At 49.8% G+C, this 19,535-nt stretch overlaps 1 protein-coding gene across 4 annotated transcripts; it reads left to right on the forward strand.

Annotated features, from left to right (window-relative positions):
* The first annotated feature begins 2,828 nt into the window (after nt 1-2,828).
* Nucleotides 2,829-18,862, forward strand: LOC101290234 (folate receptor alpha). 4 transcript variants are annotated; one of them, XM_049713898.1, is made up of 5 exons: nt 2,829-4,056; nt 4,879-5,052; nt 8,096-8,284; nt 8,484-8,619; nt 8,777-9,241. In XM_049713898.1, the coding sequence occupies exons 2-5, from the start codon at nt 4,891-4,893 to the stop codon at nt 9,061-9,063; spliced, it is 774 nt and encodes a 257-aa protein (XP_049569855.1). In that variant the 5' UTR covers nt 2,829-4,056; nt 4,879-4,890; the 3' UTR covers nt 9,064-9,241. The 4 variants fall into 4 exon arrangements, with proteins under 4 accessions (XP_049569855.1, XP_033261502.2, XP_049569856.1 ...); XM_033405611.2 differs by lacking the exon at nt 2,829-4,056 and having other exon boundaries at nt 4,673-5,052; XM_049713899.1 differs by lacking the exons at nt 2,829-4,056; nt 8,096-8,284; nt 8,484-8,619; nt 8,777-9,241 and adding exons at nt 17,344-17,532; nt 18,286-18,421; nt 18,578-18,862 and having other exon boundaries at nt 4,776-5,052.
* The last annotated feature ends 673 nt before the right edge of the window (nt 18,863-19,535 follow it).

Genomic DNA, 19,535 nt, shown 5'->3' on the forward strand with positions numbered 1-19,535 from the left:
AGGCTGTGGTTTCTCAGCTAAATTTCCTGTAGGTAAGGTAGGAAAATAAAACGTTTGATCTGGAGATGGTATTACAGTGAAAACGCATGGGCTTTGCAACTAAACCCACTTGGGTTGAATCCTGACTCCTCTACTTTCTAGCTGTTTGGGAATTCAGCTAGTTACCAGAGCCTCAACTTCCTCATCCTTATGTTGGGAATAATGTCAACTTTGCAGGGTGTTGTGAGGATTACAAGACACAACAGTGTAAGTAAAGCATCTATTATTCTAATTGGTATAAAGTAGTTCTCAGTATATGACTACTAGTGTGATTATGTACAGTAATGTTTAGTAGGCTACAAATAATACTTTCAAACTACTCCTAAGAGAAGGAAGACAGATAGATATATACACGTCCCTATTTATAAACTGAAGATACAAAGACCAGGAACACACTGAAGATCACAGGCTGGTACAATGGAAGGAGGGCAGGGGACTGCTGACTGTGGTCCAGCACTCAGCACTGATGGAGCCCTGGGCAGGCAGATGGGGCAAGGTGAGCACCTCATAACCGGACACTGACCTTGTCACCTCAGACTTACCTGCAGCAGGACCATGTACTGAGAACAGACTGAAACCACAGACCCTGCCCCCCTGGAGAGGCATTCTACTAGCTGAGTAGGTGATGACAGGATTTGGAGGTTTTCCCCAAATCATAATGGGAAAAAATCAATATACATGACTAAAAAAAAAAAAACAAGGGGCTTCCCTGGTGGCGCAGTGGTTAAGAATCCGCCTGGCAATGCAGGGGACATGGGTTCAGGCCCTGGTCCGGGAAGATCCCACATGCTGTGGAGCACCTAAGCCCGTGCGCCGCAACTACTGAGCCTGCGTGCGCTCTAGAGCCCGCGAGCCACAACTACCGAAGCCCGCGTGCCTAGAGCCCGTGCTCCACAACAAGAGAAGCCACCGCAATGAGAAGCCCTCGCACCGCAACAAAGAGTAGCCCCCGCTCGTCACAACTAGAGAAAGCCTGCGTGCAGCAATGAAGACCCAACGCAGCCAAAAATAATAAATAAAATAAATAAACAAACAAGAGCAGTACCATTTGTCTTCCTAAGTGAGGTAGCAGTTTTACTGTCTGCAATAATGTTTGAGAAATGAAGACTGAGAATCAAGCACTTTTAGCTAGCAAAAGTGAACTTTTCCTTCTTAACTTTTTGTTATAATGGTTAATGAAACGATTTTTTGTCACAGGGAGCATTTGAATGAATTTCAGACCGTAAAAAGCACAAAGAAGTAACTTGAAGGTTATGCTATCAGATGTGACAATAATACTCTAGTGTATAAGTGTGGATAACTTGATTTCATGAGGTTTTTGTTTCTTTTGTGAAAAGCATAAATGTACAGTAAAAGTATCCAAAAATGCAAAGCACAGAACAGTATGCCATCATCTGTGCATAAAAATGGGATATGTGTGGCATAAATGCATAGAATTTCTCCGGCAGTATACCCAAGGAACTAGGACTATTGGTAGCCTCATGTTTATACTTTTGTAAACATATGTATAGCATCCATAACTGACATGTAGCATTGTTTACATTGTTAATCATGTTATTCAAATTTACATAAATGGTATCAAATCAGATGCATCATTCTGTATCTTATTTTTCCATTCAACCTTTTGTATATTTATATAACTATACATAAATACATGTATATTTCAATAAGGTATATGTATATTCATACGGTTCAAAAATCAAAACAGCATAGAAAGGTTTACAGAGGAAAGTCTCATCCCTAAGCCGTGCCCTCTCCCCAAGCAACCACTTAAAAAAATTTTTTTTTGTACCTTTCCATAATTCTCTTTCTTTCTTTCTTCCTTTCTTTACTTTTTCTTTTGGCTGTGCTGTGCATCTTGCATGATCTCAGTTCCCCAACCAGGGAATGAACCTGGGCCATGGCAGTGAAAGCCCGGTATCCAAACCACTAGGCCACGAGGGAACTCCCTCCAAAGTTTTCTTATGCAAACACATATATTCTCCCTCCTCCTTTTTTACACAAAAGATTGCATTCTATTGTCACCTTTCTGCACCTTTCTTTTTTTTTTAAATTGAAGTATAGTTGATATATAATATTATCTGTTACAGGTGTACAATATAGTGATTCACAATTTTTAAAGGTTATACTCCATTTATAGCTATTATAAAATATTGGCGATATTTCCTATGCCATACGGTATATCCTTGTAGTTTATTTCACACATAAAACTTTGTACCTCTTAAGCCCCTACCCCAGTGTTGCCCCTCCCCCCTTCTCTCTCCTCACTGGTAACCACTAGCTTGTTTTCTATATCTGTTTCTTTTTTGTTATGTTCACTAGTTTGTTGTATTTTTTATTCTATTTAAAAAAAATTTTTTTTTTGGCTGTGCCCTGAGGTATGTGGGATGTTGGATCTTAGTTCCCCAACCGGGGACCGAACCCTTGCCCCCTGCAGTGTAAGCATGGAGTTTTAACCACTGGACTGCCAGGGAATTCCCTGTTGTAGTTTTTAGATTCCACAGTAAGTGACATCATCCAGTATTTGTCCTTCTCTGTCTGACTTATTTCACTCAGCATAATACCCTTCAAGTCCATCCATGTTGTTACAAATGGCAAAATTTCATTCTTTTTTATGGCTGAGTTGTATTCCAGTGTGTGTGTGTGCGTGTGTGCATACACATCTTTTTTACCCACTCATTTGTTGATGAACACTAAGGCTGCTTCCATATCTTGGCAATTGTAAACAATGCTGCTATGAACATTGGGGTGCATGTATCTTTTTAAATTAATGTTCCTGTTTTTTTGGATATACATCCAGGAGTGGAATTGATGGGTCATATGGTAGTTCTATTTTTAGTTTTTTAAGAAATGTCCATACAGTTTTCTATAGCGGCCACACCAATTTACAGTCCACCAACAGTGTATGAGGGTTCCCTTTTCACCACATCCTCACCAACGTTTGTTATTTGTGTTCTTTTTGATGATAACCATCCTGACAAGTGTGAGGTGATATCTCATTGTGGTTCTGATTTGCATTTTCCTGATGATTAATGATGTTGAGCATCTTTTCATGTGACTGTTGGCCATCTGCATGTTTTCTTCGAAAAAATATCTGTTGAGGTCTTTGCCCATTTTTAAATCAGGTTGTTTGCTGTTTTGGTGTCCAGTTGTAGGAGACGTTTATATATTTTGGGTATTAACTCCTTATCGGCCATATCATTTACAAATCTCTTCTCCCATTCAGTAGGTTGTCTCTTTTTTTTTTTTTTTTCTGGTGGCACCACACAGCTTTCGGGATCTTAGTTCCCCAACCAGGGATGGAATCCATGCCCCCTTGCAATGGAAGCGCAAAGTCATAAACCACTGGACCGCCAGGGAATTCCCTTAGTAGGTTGTCTTGTCGTTTTGCTGATGGTTTCCTTTGCTGTGCAAAAGCTTTTAAGTATAATTAGGTCCCATTTGTTTACTTTTGCTTTTATTTCCTTTGCTTTAGGAGACAGATCCAAAAAAATACTGCTGCGATTTATGTCAGAGTGTTACGCCTATGTTTTCTTCTAGGAATTTTATGGTTTCCAGTCTTACATTTAGGTCTTTAATCCATTTTGCGTTTATTTTTGTATATAGTGTTAGAGAATGTTCTAACTTCATTCTTTTACACGTAACTGTCCAGTTTTCCCAGCACCACTTATTGAAGAGGCTCTTTTCTCCATTGTGTGCTCTTGGCTCCTTTGTTGTAGTTTAATTGACCGTAAGTGTACACACCTTTCTTCTTTCACTTAACAATATACTTGGAAATTTTTCCATATTTGTACATCAAGAGCTTCCTTATTCTTTTTCACCAGGTTAAATCTCATTGCGTGTACGTACCATAATTTGTTTAACTGGCCCCTAACTGAAAGACCATTAAGCTGTTTCCTAGACAAAGCCTCCAGCCTTCCTTGACAGAGCGGCTGATCAAGCAGTCAGGACGGGCTTATAAAAAAGTGTGCGGAGGTGGGGAGACACTCTACCATCCCAGGTGGACTGAAGGCAGAGGTAAGGGCAGGACAGGGAGGAAAGGCAGGAGGGGAGAGGCAAGGTGGGAGCTCCCCGGTGCCCTGGGAGGCTGGTTTCTCTCAGACTTTTCCTCTGGTGCCCCACCACCCACTACTCGGACTCAGCTTCTCCTCCACATTCCCCTTACCTCTTGGCCTTCCCCCAGGTCTAGGCCTGACTCTGCCCCGGGGAACTTCCCAAGACCCGTCTGCGGGGGTTGGAGAGGGTTGCCTCAGTGTAAGGACCTGGGGTTTATTTATTTCTCTGGGCCTGCAGTCTCACTGGCTTCCCACATAGCTCTGCCCCTACTCCCGGCTCCCCTGGCACATCGTCCAGGACCTGAAGCAAGAACTGAATGGCTCAGTGGCCTTCATCTGGCCCCGGGTCAGCTTTCCTGTCTGCCCCACTGGCAATCTCTGGGCGCCTAAACCTAGACTGCTTTGGGCTAGTGGGAATGGGCTGAGGAAGCAGCAGCAGAGCCTGTCTGGCGCCCCTCCTCTCACTCCCCAACCCCATCAGCAGATCATGCCTTGTGGTTCCTCTTATGCAGGACCCTCTGATTGTGGGTGAAATACTGGCTGGCAAAATCCGGAAGGGGATGTCTAGAGAGGGGTGGTGGCTCCCTCCACGTCACAGAGCAAGCTAGTGTTAAAATGTCCTCAGGTGGCGGTGGATTCCTACCATCTGGCCCAGACCTCGCCAGGCCGTTCGTCGCTCGGCTCAGCTGTGCTGTGGGGTAAGCTGGGTGGGGAGGCCAGAAGATCTGCACTTGCGGGGGAGACAGGAAATCTGACCAAGAGTCTTACGGTGGCTTTCTGGCAGAAGTGTGTGGACATGGCCTGGCGGATGACACAGTTGCTGCTTCTGGCTTTGGTGGCTGCTGCACGGGGTGCCCAGCCCAGGATTTCACAGGCCAGGACAGACCGGCTCAACGTCTGCATGGATGCCAAGCACCACAAGACAAAGCCAGGCCCTGAGGACAAGCTACATGACCAGGTGAGGATGGAGTGATGTCTGGGGTAGGGGAGACAGCTGACCCCACAAAGGGGAGAAGTTAGGGAGATGGGAAGATCAGCTTTGGCAGGTGATGGAGGCGGGAGGGTGGCTGAGGTGATCCTGGTGGACCCTCTCTCAGGAGGCCACTACAATACCGGGGTGACTATTTATCTAGCACCCTCTATGGGCCAAGTGTTTTCCTCACACCTTGTCGTGAATGTGTCCAAAAGGCCTCCTTGGTAGGTGGATGGTGGTCTCTACTTATACAAATGAGGAAATAGGCCCAGAGAGGGCACAGGTACATGTGGGAACTGAGAAGCCAGTCATTAGCAGGTGCAGGAGAGGGACTGGTGGAACCTTTCCCAACCTTCATTATGTGCCAGCCCACGGAACTCAAAGTCAAGGTAGAACAGACAGGTCCCCTCATGGTCATGATGTGACAAATAACTACAAACAGGCCAGGTCCCCACCCACATTAGGTCCTGAAGAGACAGTGACAAATCAGGTACGCTGGGAAGACTTCCAAGCAAAGGGACCATTGGCCTTGGCCTTGGAGGATGAACCAGAGTTTTCCAGGAAGACAAAGAAGGAAAAGGCAGCCTAGCAGAGGACAGCATGTACACGGGTTGGAGGGTGACAGCACAAGCGGTGGCAAGTCTAGTGTGGCCAGAGCCAAGGATATTGCTGCACACAGAGAAGGGGAGGTGAGGCCTGAGTCCCCATGTCATAGGGAAGGCTCCTGAAGCAGCTCAGACAATCTGAGCTTGAAGTTGAACTCCAGGCTCCTGAGAGATGCCGATATCTCATTCCTTCCGGTCACCCCCTCTCCCCCCTACAAGGCTTCACGCTGCTGGAGGGCTGGGGTGTTCCCAGGGAAAGGCTGGCATGGACTGCTTCCAGGGGCTCCAAGTGAAAAGAGGGAAGCCCAGCAGCCCATTACCTCCGAGTCATTTCCAGCTGTTCATTTGCTCGGTGTGTGTGTGCATGTGTGTGTAGTAAAATATCCATAACATAAAACTTGCTGTTTAAGCATTTCTAAGTGCACAGTTCTGTAGCATTAGGTAGATTCACATTGTTGTGCAAACATCACCACCATCCATCTCCAGAACTTTTTCATCCTCCCAAACTGAAAGTCCACACCCATCACTGCATTTCTAGAACTTTTAAAGTTCTTTATAGGAATTGTTTTTTTTGCCGCACCCCGCGGCTTGTAGGATCTTAGTTCCCTGACCAGGGATCAAACCTGGGCCCTCGGCAGTGAAAGCGCACTGGACCGCCAGGGAATCCCCAGAACTTTTTAAGTTCTAAAGGTTGCTTTAAAGAACGCTAAGCAGCACTTCCTCTTTGCCAAGAAATGATGCAGACACAGACCTTGGAGGGAGTCAGGTGATTCTAATTCTGAGGGATGCAGGCTATATGGGAGTGGCTGGTTTTGCTGAGTCTCTAGCATAGGCCAGGAAGTGCTTTTCATTCTATTTAATTTAGTCAATTAATTTATTTATTGGCCGTGGAGCACAGCTTACAGGATCTTAGTTCCCCGACCAGGGATTGAACCCACGTCCTTGGCAGTGAAAGCGTGGAGTCCTAACCACCGGACCGCCAGGGAATTCCCCGCTTTTTTTTAAAATTTTTTTTTGTGGTACGCGGGCCTCTCACTGTTGTGGCCTCTCCCGTTGTGGGGCACAGGCTCCGGACGCGCAGGCTCAGCGGCCACGGCTCACGGGCCTAGCCGCTCCGCATGTGGCATCTTCCCGGACCGGGACACGAACCCACGTCTCCTGCATCGGCAGGTGGACTCTCAACCACTGCACCACCAGGGAAGCCCACCCCGCTTTTCATTATATTAACTAGCTCTTTTGGAGGCAGAAACCACTGACCCTGGCTGACAGGTCGGGGATGAGGTGCATGGGGTCTTGCAGGGCGACCAAGAGTTGAGCACCTAAGGAACTGCATGCACGAAGCTGGGGAGGCCTGGAAGCAGGTTCTGCGGCAGCAGCCCCGGGCGTGGGCTGGCTTATTGGAATGGGGTTGGTTTGGATCCACCCTCAGGGATTTTCCTTAGTTTCTCCTGAGTGCCCAGACCTGTCACATCTCCCTTCTCACTTGAGCCTGGATGCTAGAGTTCATCTCAGACATTTTTAGCAACTGGCTCATGATTGCTCAGCTCTTGACTCCCAGCCTACGGCAATTTCTAAAGAGAAATCTCCACCACTTCTACCATCTTACCTGCCTTGAATTCACCTTTCTAGGATTGCGTCCCATGTTTAGCCAGGCCCATGTTCAGGCCTATGTGTGGTCATTGCCCCTCTGTGCCCCGCTGCTTTTAAGACCTACCAGGAGTCCCCTCGCCTGGGGTTCCAGACCCTGAGAGAGCCAGACTGGCCCCCTTCCCCTCCACCCCTCACCGCAACCTGGACCAGGCTCCTCCCTCTCCTCTCTGTCCTGACGTAAAACCTTAACCTTACCATCCACAAGGGGTGCAGCTTACTTAAGCTCTGTAAAAATCGGAGTAACGATCTTTTACTCGATAACCGGTTATTGAGAAGATAAAGTGCAAAAGCCTCAGGGACTTTGCGTCTGCTATTTTCACTGCCCCCCGTGTTCTCTGTCTCCCCCCTCCCCACCCCTAACTAAAACCAGAAGCGCAAGGAGGGCAGAGATGTGATCTATTTTGTTCATTACAGTATTCGCAGCACCCAGCACAGTGCCTGCACTCAGTTCATACTGTCTCAGCGCAAAATGAGTAATCTAAATAACCCAGAAAACATGAAATAACTTTGTAAACTGCTCAGACATGTACAAATAATAATTGCCCCCCCAGACGATGGTTCCCCAGGTCTCCCACATCCCCTGTGTTACTTTCTGTTAAAAGTCAATACTATTATTGCCTTTACCCCACAATGAGGGCTCCTCAAGGCCAGGCTTAGAGGCAGCCTCCCCAGCGACGGTTCCTCTGGGTGACCTACGCGAGGCAGAGGAACCACATTCTGGAGGAGATGGCCATGGTGGGTCAAGGACTTAGCCCCGTGTCTTCCCCTCCCAGTGCAGTCCCTGGAAGAAGAACGCCTGCTGCTCCGTCAACACCAGCCAAGAAGCCCATAAGGATATTTCCTACCTGTACAGATTCAACTGGGACCACTGTGGCAAGATGAAGCCCGCCTGCAAGCGCCACTTCATTCAGGACACCTGCCTCTACGAGTGCTCGCCTAACCTGGGGCCCTGGATCCAGGAGGTATGGGCACCATCCCCACAGACATGAACCTCAGCAGAGGGCAGGGCCCACCGGCCACTTGCAGGGAGGGCGTGGCCCAGGAACTCTGGACTGAGGGCGGAAGAGGCACCGCCCCCTCCCCCAGCCCTGGACTCCATCAAGGCTGTAGCAGCTGAGATCCCTGGCTGACTGGAGCCCTCCCTCCCCCCGCTCCCCCCAGGTGAACCAGAGCTGGCGCAAAGAACGGTTCCTGAACGTGCCCCTCTGCAAAGAGGACTGTCAGATCTGGTGGGAAGACTGCCGCACCTCCTACACCTGCAAGACCAACTGGCACAAGGGCTGGAACTGGACCTCAGGTGAGGGACTGGGTGGGGGCGGGGGCTGGGGGGAGGGAGGGGTTTGGAGGTGGAGTGGGTGTGTGGAACGAGTATATGGAGATTTGAGGCTGTGGGGCTGGTGGAACAAGAGACGGCTCTGGACCCAGTGGCTACAGGTCTTCCATCCTCCCCACAGGGTATAACCAGTGCCCAGTGAGAGCTGCCTGCCACCGCTTTGACTTCTACTTCCCCACGCCTGCTGCTCTGTGCAATGAAATCTGGAGTCACTCCTACAAAGTCAGCAACTATGGCCGGGGCAGCGGCCGCTGCATCCAGATGTGGTTCGACCCGGCCCAGGGCAACCCCAACGAGGAGGTGGCGAGGTTCTACGCTGAGACCACAAATTCTGGGGCCATGCCCCAGGGGATTGGACCTCTCCTGCTCAACCTGACCCAGATACTGCAACGCTGGTTCCTTGGCTAAGCTGTTTCCACTGCTGACACCTGGATAACTTCCTTGCCTGCACCCAACCTCAGCTCAGCCCAGCTCCACTCTCTCAGATGAGAAGGACCCACAATACCCTGGTCATTGGTTCCTGATCCAAGGTCCTACAGGGATCCTCTGCCAGCCTATTCTAATAGATATATCTATTGTGTCCTGTGCCTTATAAATAATTTGGGGATGTGTGGGTTGGGGGTGGGGGCATGCCTCATTGCTTCATCATTCCTCTCGAGAGGCCGGAAGAAGAACTGGGACTAACATGAAGTTCAGCAGCAAGTAGGGGGTGGAAGTGGATCCCTTAGCCTGGGGCTCTTACTTCTGCACCAGCCTTCCCCCTCATGCACCCTCCTATGCCACAAGGGAACAAGGGAATTGGTGGAGGGAAGCTGGGGAGAGATTGGCAGATGAGTTACCAGGCTCCTGAAAGTTTCTTTCCCTTTCCTTCCCTTATGGAGATATTAGTGGGCAGATCCCCGTGATGAACACTTGCATTGTCTCCATTTTTTAAAAATGACAATTCTACAGTGAAAAATCATGCACATAGTAGAATGCTATAGCATTGAATTCCAGAAGGGGGATTGCTGGGTCAAGGAGTATTTGGATTTATAATTTTGATAGTTACAATTTTACAGGGGTTATATCATTGTGGCCCCCACTAGCCTTGTTTCCCCACAATCTGGTCAACACAGTATAGCGTTAAACTATGAATTTTCTGCTAAGCTGATTTTCTGCTAAACTGATAGGTGGGATAAAGGGCATCTCAGTGGAGTTTTCACTTGCCATGTTTCTTACCATGAGAACACAGTTTCTGAGATCTTTCCATATTGATCTACAAGATCTAATTCATTCTCTTCCATTGCTGGGCAATATTCCGTTCTATGTATAGATCACATTTAATTCAGTCACCTACTGATGGATATTTGAGGGAGGGAGGTTCTTTTACTCCAAATATTCCCTCTCTGGGTTCCTGGAATGCTCTTTTATACTCTGCAGGCTGGCTCCTTGTAGCCACTTAGATTTCAACCTATAATTAATTCCCCACTAAAATGACTTCTGACCACTCAACCAAAAGAAGTCCTCTTGTACAGATATCCATCCACTGTGTTTACTGTCTGACTTTTCCCTAACAAAACATACACACCTGAAAGCAGGGGCCATGTCTATGACATTTTGTGCCAGATCCCCTGGGCCTGGGTCAGTGCCTAGCACAGAGGAGGTGCTTAGAAAGTGAAGGAATACATGCACTCATTCTGTCAGTCAGCAGATGCCTTCTGAACACCCAATCTGCCGGTGTCGGCCGACAGGAAGGGAATTGAGTACCTTGCGCTGTCTGGTGGGGGCAGACAGATGTGAGAACCAGTAACTCTTAGAACAGTGAGCTGAGGGTTTGCTCCAGGGGAGCACAGAGTGTGGCGTAGTTCCGTGGAAGCCCATAAAGGTTAGGGAAAGCTTCCAAAGCATAATGTTTGCCAAGCAGACTAGGTGGAGGAATGGCATTCCATGGAGAGGGTTCAGGAAGTGCAAAGGCTTGGAAGTGATAGAAGCACAGCAGAATTTCTAGGTGGCTAAGACAGAAGATAAGAGGGCAAGGGCAGGAAATGAGGCCAGAGAAGAAACACTGGATCTGCAACCCTCGAGACTCTGATGCCCTCACAGTGCTCTCTCCTTTCTTTGTGGAAGAAGCCAGGCTTGGAATCAGACTCAGCTCTAGCCCCTCTCTGCTGCCTGGGAACCGCAGTTTTCGCAGCTGTGAGGATGGGTGATAAGCGACTGCATATGCCATGGGCTGGCACTCAGGAAAAGCCCCAGTTTCTCTCATCCCTACTCCCTGCAGCCCAGAGCCCCACCCACGCAGGGCCAAAGACCTCCCTTTCATCTTTGTCAAGTCACAGGGCAGCCTTCAGATCGGGGTCCACAAGGATGCCAATGGCTAACTTGGCTGGTATTAAGCTTCCAGTCTGGGCAGATACTCTCGGGATTGGCTCCACAGTGGATGTTTGACTGTATCCCTCCCTGTTGGCCAGGTGGCCTGAGCACTGAGGATTCAGATTCAGAGCCTGGCATAAGGCTCAAGAAGGGCAGGGACTCCTCACGGATTAGAACTCCACCTCCAACTCACTTCCCACTTGCTGGTCACTTCTTCTGAACCCCTGAGGTCTCGGAGGCCAAACATCACTCCTGCAGTGGAGGAACTATAAAGCCCAGTTTATGATCAGTTCCTGGCGCAGGGGTGGAGGATGGGGGACAGGGGTAAGTCCCATCTAGAAGAGCATCTAGAGGAATGCTTTTGGGCATTCCTAGACACCTGGTCATGATCCAATTAGGAGAAGGCTGCGCTGGGCTTGTAAAGCCAGGAGGGAGGTCTGGGGGTTCTAGCAGCCCTCTACCTGCTCAGGTCTTCAGAGGGCTTAACCCTCCCGAGTTATCACAGAAGTCAAGTATGGCTCACTCTGAGGGAGAGGGAAAGCAGGGCACAGGCTGGGGGTCTCCTGGGAGTTGATTTCTCCACCCTCCCCCCCACTGGAGTCAATTTCTTTGCAGGCTCTTTAGGGCTTTCCTTCCTGGCTGATTCTCCTGCAGTGATCCAGCTGCCTCCTCTGGCTCCCAGCCCTGCCCCCTGCTCCATGGGCTCAGACCTGTGGCCTTTCCAAGGATAGTGAGGCCCCATGTTCCTTAAACTTCTGCTGCCATCATAGGCTGATGGCTCCCACATCCAACCTGGACCCTTCCCCGGGCTTTCACCTCTACCACCACCTCCCCGCCGGGTTGCACACAGGCACCTCGACAAAACAGAGCTCAACGTTCACTCTGGCCCAAATTTGCTCCTCCCCTCTTCCCTTTCCCCACCAGTGGTACCAGCCTGGCCTCAGAGGGTGAAAAAAGAAAGGCTTCTGTCCCTGGCTAGGGTAGGAGTGGTGGGAGGAGTCTACATTAGAGCAGACTCTTAGCTGCTGGAGAAAAGGGGCTTGTGTGTGAGTGGGTAGGGGAGTGGGGGGAAGGGAGGGGAGCTGGAGCCTTGGAATAGCTGAGGCTCTGGTAGTCTGAACATCTGTGATTTTATAGCTGCAGGTGGGCGATGCCTGAGGCTGCTGAGGTTGAAGAGTTGGTGGCTCTGTAAGTTGGGGATATGGGAGCTCCATACTCTCTACAACTGCCTGGGAGCTGGGAGGCCCGAGCTCCAGCCCTTGCCCCGCAACGAGCTCTGTCCTGATTCTCTGGGTCTCATTCTCTTCATCGGTATAACAGGATGAGGGTGTTAGAAGTGGAGGAGATTTCTTTAAAGGATCCCAGCAACTCAGGCTGCAAGGTTTTCTCAGACCTGAGTGTAGGGGAGAAAATGGAATAAGTGGGGCCTGGGGACTGGCCTTAGGCCTGCACTATTAATCCAGTCCCTCCCACCCATCACCCTTCCTTGGAGGCCTTGCTGGAGCCCACGTGCAATAATTAACTCCTGGGTGGCCTTCGCCCTATCCTAAGCGCCTCTCCTGGGCCACATTCCCACTGCCCGTCTCCTAGGCCACTAAGCTCCTTCTGTCCCCTAGAGTGAGGCAAGGGGACAGCAGAGCAGAGCAGAAGCCTGAGCCAGACCGAGGGCCACCTCTTCTCCCAGGTATGCCACTCTGCACCCCCTCTCAGAGCAACACACCCTAGGGCACTCCCAGCAAGTATTAAAGGATTTGAACTGGGAGGATCCACTGCCGAAAGGCAGAGAATCCAGAAGCAGAGACGGGGCCTGCCCAAGGTTAAACTACAAGTTAGCAGAACCCAGGACTCGCCTTTCAGCACAGCACTGAGTTCTCAGAGCTTCAAGTCTGGGACCCTGGGGGGAGGGGTGGCGGTGTAGAGGATGGTGATTGGTGGTGGCGGTGGGGTCTGAGCTGGACCCAGAACTGAAGCTGAGACTAGGAGGGGGGAGGGGCTTGCAGGGTGATGTAGGTGGCATGGAGGGGAAGAGAGCTCTGGCTCTAGAAAGCAGCCACAGCAAGAAAAACCACCGACTGACTGAGTGGGATCCAGCAGGACCTGGAGAAAGGGTTTTCTCAGCCCTCCCAGTACTCCCCCAGTACTCTGTGTCAGTTACCCCTATGGGAGCCTCAGCACAGGGAAAGAGCAGGGGACAAAAGCTGAAGGAGCTCTGGACTTGAGGGTCCTGAGTTGGACTTGGGTGGTCCCTACTGTGTGACTTGGGACACGTTCCTCAACCCATGCCCAACTGATTCCTCAATCCGTGCCCAGCTGGCTAGTATTTCTTAGGGTTTTCCCCCCTACATTTAATCCTCAGGTGAGGAAACTAAGCCTCAAGATAATGTGAGTTATTTTCTCCCAAGGTCAAGCAGGAGGGGGAGTGTGAGAGCTGGGATCATGGACAGGCGGATCTGGAATCCTGTGCTCTAAACTGCTAGACTCTGTTTCCCCAAAGGAGCCTGATCCTGAATCACCTGGCATTTCCAAGAGTACAGATTTGTCCTGTGCTCTTGGAGATCAGGGAGTGACGGGATCAATGGAGAGATGATTGGGTCCTGGAATGAATGAATTAGCAAATGAATGAACACTGGAATAAACAGTGTAGCAGGATAATGGATTGTGGAAGGGTGTGAAGTGAGGAGAGCTAGGTGGGAATGTAATCCCAGGTTTCCCCGAGCCCTGCTGGGCAGAGTCAGCCTGGAGTCCACCCAGTTCAGGCCCCATCCAGGAGGCCCAGGCAAGATGCTGGAGTTTTGCAGAAGATGGGGGCAATGTGGTGGCGAGGCAACTTTGTGAGCAGGGAGGATGCATAAGCTTTAGGAGCTGTACGAAATGAATTCTGAGTGTTTTAGGAGAACCAGGCACCTGGTGACCAGCGGCATGAGGGAACAGGCACCTCCCAAAGCTCAGCGTCAGAGGTCAGGGGATTGAGATGCTATGAAGGCCAAGGAGAGGCCAGCTCTGTAGCAGGGGTTCAGGAGCCTCCCTAGGCCCCAGGGGTGGTGGGCTGTTTGGCTGCCCATGTCCACCCCCAAGCCTCTGCCCTGTGACATCCTCCAGGTCACAGGGTCTCTGGGAGAGGCCAAATAATGAGGCTGGAAAGGGCTGGAAGCAGGGCTTTTTTTTTAAACATTGATCTGCATCTGGAGTTCCAAAACTAAGATAAACTTTTACACAAAGTCATTTGGTATCAAAATCTGACCTGAGGGCTTCCCTGGTGGCGCAGTGGTTGAGAATCTGCCTGCCGGTGCAGGGGACACGAGTTCGAGCCCTGGTCCGGGAAGATCCCACATGCCACAGGGCAGCTAGGCCTGTGCGCCACAGCTGCTGAGCCTGTGCTCTGGAGCCCGCGAGCCACAACTGCTGAGCCCGCGCGCCTGGAGCCCGTGCTCTGCAACAGGGGAGGCCACTGCAATGAGAAGCCCACGTACTGCAGCGAGGAGCAGCCCCCGCTCTCCGCAACTAGAGAAAGCCGCGTACAGCAACAAAGAACCAAAGTAGCCAAAAATAAAAAAAAATTTTTTAAAAAAATCTGACCTGAAAATTAATGTGAGGTTATTATAGTTTTTACTTATTCCACCAGTATACCTATTTTCTTCCCCACAGAATGTGTGCTTGATCATTGACTGCCTGTAAATTGTATATCTTATTTTGTATTACCTTTGATAAAATTGCCAACTAAAGAATGTCACTGCCACCCAGGTTCTATAAGGATTAAGTTATTAGTGACTGCAGTTGCTGACCTTTAACACACACTAAAAGAAATTCAGGGTGGAGATCAGGAACAAGGCACTCTGTGCTCTGGGAAAATTGGCAGAACAGGCCTTTCGGATGGTTAGATATTTTTAGGAAAAAATTTTATGAACACCAATTCTTGCATCTTCTCATATCTAGAAAAGCACTAAAACCATTACCTAAGATATCTGTTCCTCGCGACTAGCAGCAACCTTCTCCCGAGATGTGTGCTTGACTGCACGTACCCCTTGGCCGAAATCACATATGTACTGATCTCCCCCTTCACCTCTTCAGAACAGTTTTGCAGAGCAGTCTCCTGGGCTATAGACACTGAGTAACCTCAACTCAGAGCTCTTACATTGTACATTTTTTTCAGTCAACAAAATCTGAAAAGTTTTAAGCTCTGAAACATTTGCCTCCAAGGATTTCGAGCAAGGGATTGGGAACCTATGGCAATCTCCTGGCTATTTCTGCATTTTGCCCAAACTCCATCCCTTAGTTGCGCTTGATCCTCATGATCTTGTAAAGAAGCCAGGGAGATCCCAGCCAGGTACTGTCCCAGTGGACCCAACCCTCCCTGAGGCTGGCAAGACTAGGGTGTCAGTCTGATCCGCCCTAGGCTCCACCCACCTAAGACTGTTATTAACACCTTGAGGACCCACCTCTGCATTCCCGCATTCTCACATTCCTTGCTGCCTTTGACCACAGTTATTTCTTCAGGGACAAGCATGGCCTGGAAGACAACGTGGCTACTGTTCCTTTTGGTAGGGGTGGTTGCCGTATGGACAGCCCGGCCCAGGACTGAGCTTCTCAATGTCTGCATGAATGCCAAGCACCATAAGGAAAAGCCAGGTCCTGAAGACAAGCTACATGAGCAGGTGGGCCGAGAAGTGGTCTGAGTTGGGGAAGAGCTGCCTCAGGGAACGTCTGCCTGCCTCCTTCGTGGAGGCAGGAGGCCGCCTGAGCAGGTCTTCAGTTTGCACTGGTTTATGGGCGACACTTTAACACATACTGTGTGCCCAGTGTTGTCAGGCAATTCCAAGAGCTCAGCTTCTTGGTTGTTGGGTTTCCGTGTTACTAAAATCAGGAAGCAGGCCTGGAGAAGAGCCTGGAGAGACCTGTCTGGGGGGTTGATTTTGATTTCTGAGTTTAGACTGGGGCTAACCCCTCCAAGGATCTGAGAGGAGAAAGAGCACACTGCATGTGGCGGCTTCTTTTCTGCCAGCCCCAAACAGCTCAGGAAAAGAGGGTCTCTCACAGTGAGGCTGGGTGCGAGACAAACATGTCCTCTGGGGCTGTCAACCCTATTGGACCTGAGGTCTCCTTCCTATGACAATGACTTTGCCACAATCCCTTCAATCTCCTGAACCTATCTAAAAGTTAAAAAAAAAAAAAGTCAATGTGATGTCATAGCTGTAAAGAAAAAAACAAAAGGCAAGTCACTTGAACTATGCATTTCAATATGTAAATGTTCATATTTATCTCATCAGCAGATAATGGTCACAGTCCGCTATTTGTGCTTGTTTTGCATCATTGAGCCCCTAGCTGCCAGTGCAGCCTGACAAGTGGTGGTACTACTTGGATACTTCCAGCAGCCTTGACTTTACCCTCTTCAGCCTATATATTTTTTATTTTATTTTATTTTTTTTTTTTTAATTTTTTTTTTGCTGTATGCGGGCCTCTCACCGTTGTGGCCTCTCCCGTTGCGGAGCACAGGCTCCAGACGCGCAGGCTCAGCGGCCATGGCTCACGGGCCTAGCCACTCCGCGGCATGTGGGATCTTCCCGGACCGGGGCACGAACCCGTGTCCCCTGCATCGGCAGGCGGACTCTCAACCACTGTGCCACCAGGGAAGCCCCTTCAGCCTATATATTTTTTAAAGTGCACATCTTAATATTGTGCTTTTATACTAAATTCTAGGCCATGGGTTTTCATTCATTCAATAAGAATGTACTGAGTATTTCTGTAATTAGAACTATTCTGGGGTTGCAGTTTATTTAACTTGCTTCCTTACCTCCAGGTCTTTCTCACCTTCTGAAAGAGGCTTAATCTTACCCTTGTAGAAAACAATTTCCCATTCCTCTCCCGCTTTGTTTTTTCCCAAAGCAATTATCCAGTGATAAGTTTTCCTTGTGTTCCCAGTTTCTAGAAAAATGCCTGGGTTAGAATAAGTAGGAGCTCAATAAAGACTTGAATTAATGAATGTTGTGATGACTGCATCTCTGGGTGAGGCTCCCTCCTGGGATTCCACAGTCTTGGAAAGCCTTCTCCCCCAAAGAAGGCCCCCCAGTAGCAAGTGTTTCCCTGAAGACTGTGTTGGGGAATCAAGGACTAAAAGGGGAGAGGCTACGCATGTGAATATTCTGGTTATGCTGGGTGTGAGAGTTAAAAGTCAGTATTATTATTGCCTCTACCCCACAATGAGGGCTCCTCAAGGCCAGGCTTAGAGGCAGCCTCCCCAGCGACGATTCCTCTGGGTGACCTACCCGAGGCAGAGGAACCAGATTCTGGAGGAGATGGCCATGGTGAGCAAGGACTTAGTCCCGTGTCTTCCCCTCCCAGTGCAGTCCCTGGAAAAAGAACGCCTGCTGCTCCGTCAATACCAGCCAAGAAGCCCATAAGGATATTTCCTACCTGTACAGATTCAACTGGGACCACTGTGGCAAGATGAAGCCCGCCTGCAAACACCACTTCATTCAGGACACCTGCCTCTACGAGTGCTCGCCTAACCTGGGGCCCTGGATCCAGGAGGTATGGGCACCATCCCCACAGACATGAACCTCAGCAGAGGGCAGGGCCCACCAGCCACTTGCAGGGAGGGCGTGGTCCAGGAACTCTGGACTGAGGGTGGTAGTGAACGCAGCTCTCTTGCCCCTTTCCTGTTTGCCCATTTCTGTTCCCCTCTAACCTTAAAGGAGCCTAATTATAGGAATGAGATCACCAGGCAATTTAACCTAACTCCTGACTTATGCTCTCCTGAATAGACACTATGCCTTGCCTAACCTGTTGGTTCTTTTCCTAGATTAAAAGTAAGAATGAAGAATTAAGTAGTTAAAAAATGACTAGCTCTCTACCTCCAACAGCTCCCTTAGCAATCCTGCAGGCAGATCACTTGGGCAAGATAATATCTGAAGAGAGAGTCAGCCAGTCTGCACACAATGGAGAATGATGCAGAATCCAACCTCCTGCCTTGATGATTCACTGAGATTCTTTCCCCTTTTTCCCTTTAAAAACTGTCATGGCTGAGCAGAATCTTCGGAGTTGGTCTCGGGACATGAGTTCACCTTTTCCCCAGATTGCCGGCTTTTCTGATTAAAGCAACTTTCCTTTCTACTGACACTGGCCTCTCGCCTCTCGATTATGGGCTTTTGAGCAGAGAACAGCGGAACCGGAGTTTGGTAACAGTAGAGGCACCGCCCCCTCCCCCAGCCCTGGACCCCATCAAGGCTGTAGCAGCTGAGATCCCTGGCTGACTGGAGCCCTCCCTCCCCCCGCTCCCCCCAGGTGAACCAGAGCTGGCGCAAAGAACGGTTCCTGAACGTGCCCCTCTGCAAAGAGGACTGTCAGATCTGGTGGGAAGACTGCCGCACCTCCTACACCTGCAAGACCAACTGGCACAAGGGCTGGAACTGGACCTCAGGTGAGGGACTGGGCGGGGGTGGGGGCGGGGAGAGGGAGGGGTTTGGAGGTGGAGGGGGTGTGTGGACCGAGTATATGGAGATTTGAGGCTGTGGGGCTGGTGGAACAAGAGACGGTTCTGGACCCAGTGGCTACAGGTCTTCCATCCTCCCCACAGGGTATAACCAGTGCCCAGTGAGAGCTGCCTGCCACCGCTTTGACTTCTACTTCCCCACGCCTGCTGCTCTGTGCAATGAAATCTGGAGTCACTCCTACAAAGTCAGCAACTATGGCCGGGGCAGCGGCCGCTGCATCCAGATGTGGTTCGACCCGGCCCAGGGCAACCCCAACGAGGAGGTGGCAAGGTTCTACGCTGAGACCATGAGTGGGGCTGGGCTCCATGAGGCCTGGCCTCTGCGTTTCGGCCTGGTCCTAATGTTGCTCTGGCTGCTCAACTGAGCTCCTTTTATTTTCTGATACCTGGACATCCCTGCCCTGTTAAGAGCCACAGCTCCCAATTCGTCAGTTTCTGTTTCTTGGTGGGAACTCTTGACTGTTTGAATAAAACCAGACACCCCACATGTGTCGGTCGTGTCAGTCATTTGAGTGTGAATGGAAATGTGACTTGTGCTTCCCAGTTCCCACTGATTGAAGCTAGTTAGACTTGGTCAGTTCTCAGCTCTGATACTTGCTATGAACTTGCCAGATAACTTAACTATTCTTCCAAGCTGGGACACAGTCATACCTTTCAATTTCATTTTTCACTACAGCTCTGGTCTAGAGCCAGGCCCAGGATTTTATCATTTGAATTGGACCCAAGCCTCCCAGGGTTAACTGTTCTGCCCCGTGCTCAGCTCTCCAATAGAAGAGAGGGGAATAGGAGTGTCCAGCATGTTCTGGATGGCTGGCTGGGAAGAAGTGAAGGGTAGCCACAGGAGCTCTAACCCCCTAACAGATAACACCCCAAAGCGCTATCTGCCGGGCACCGTCCCAAATGCATCTTAAAGGGATAACAGACCCCAGGCCTGACTAGAGGAGCTAAGCCTGAGCTAGTCTGGCAGAGCTAGGGTTGGAACCCACACCTAGATGCCTAGAGCAGGTCCCAAACCAATGATCTGACAGATTTTTAGGCAGTG

Source organism: Orcinus orca, chromosome 8 (genome assembly GCF_937001465.1).
Source record: "Orcinus orca chromosome 8, mOrcOrc1.1, whole genome shotgun sequence".
Lineage (NCBI taxonomy): Eukaryota > Metazoa > Chordata > Mammalia > Artiodactyla > Delphinidae > Orcinus > Orcinus orca.

Excerpts from the sequence above, each read along its gene's own strand:
- LOC101290234 (XM_049713898.1), top strand. The coding sequence starts at position 4,891 with ATGGCCTGGCGGATGACACAGTTGCTGCTTCTGGCTTTGGTGGCTGCT. Across the intron at positions 5,053-8,095 it reads AGGACAAGCTACATGACCAG|TGCAGTCCCTGGAAGAAGAA; the intron begins GTGAGGATGGAG and ends TTCCCCTCCCAG. Across the intron at positions 8,620-8,776 it reads GGGCTGGAACTGGACCTCAG|GGTATAACCAGTGCCCAGTG; the intron begins GTGAGGGACTGG and ends TCCTCCCCACAG.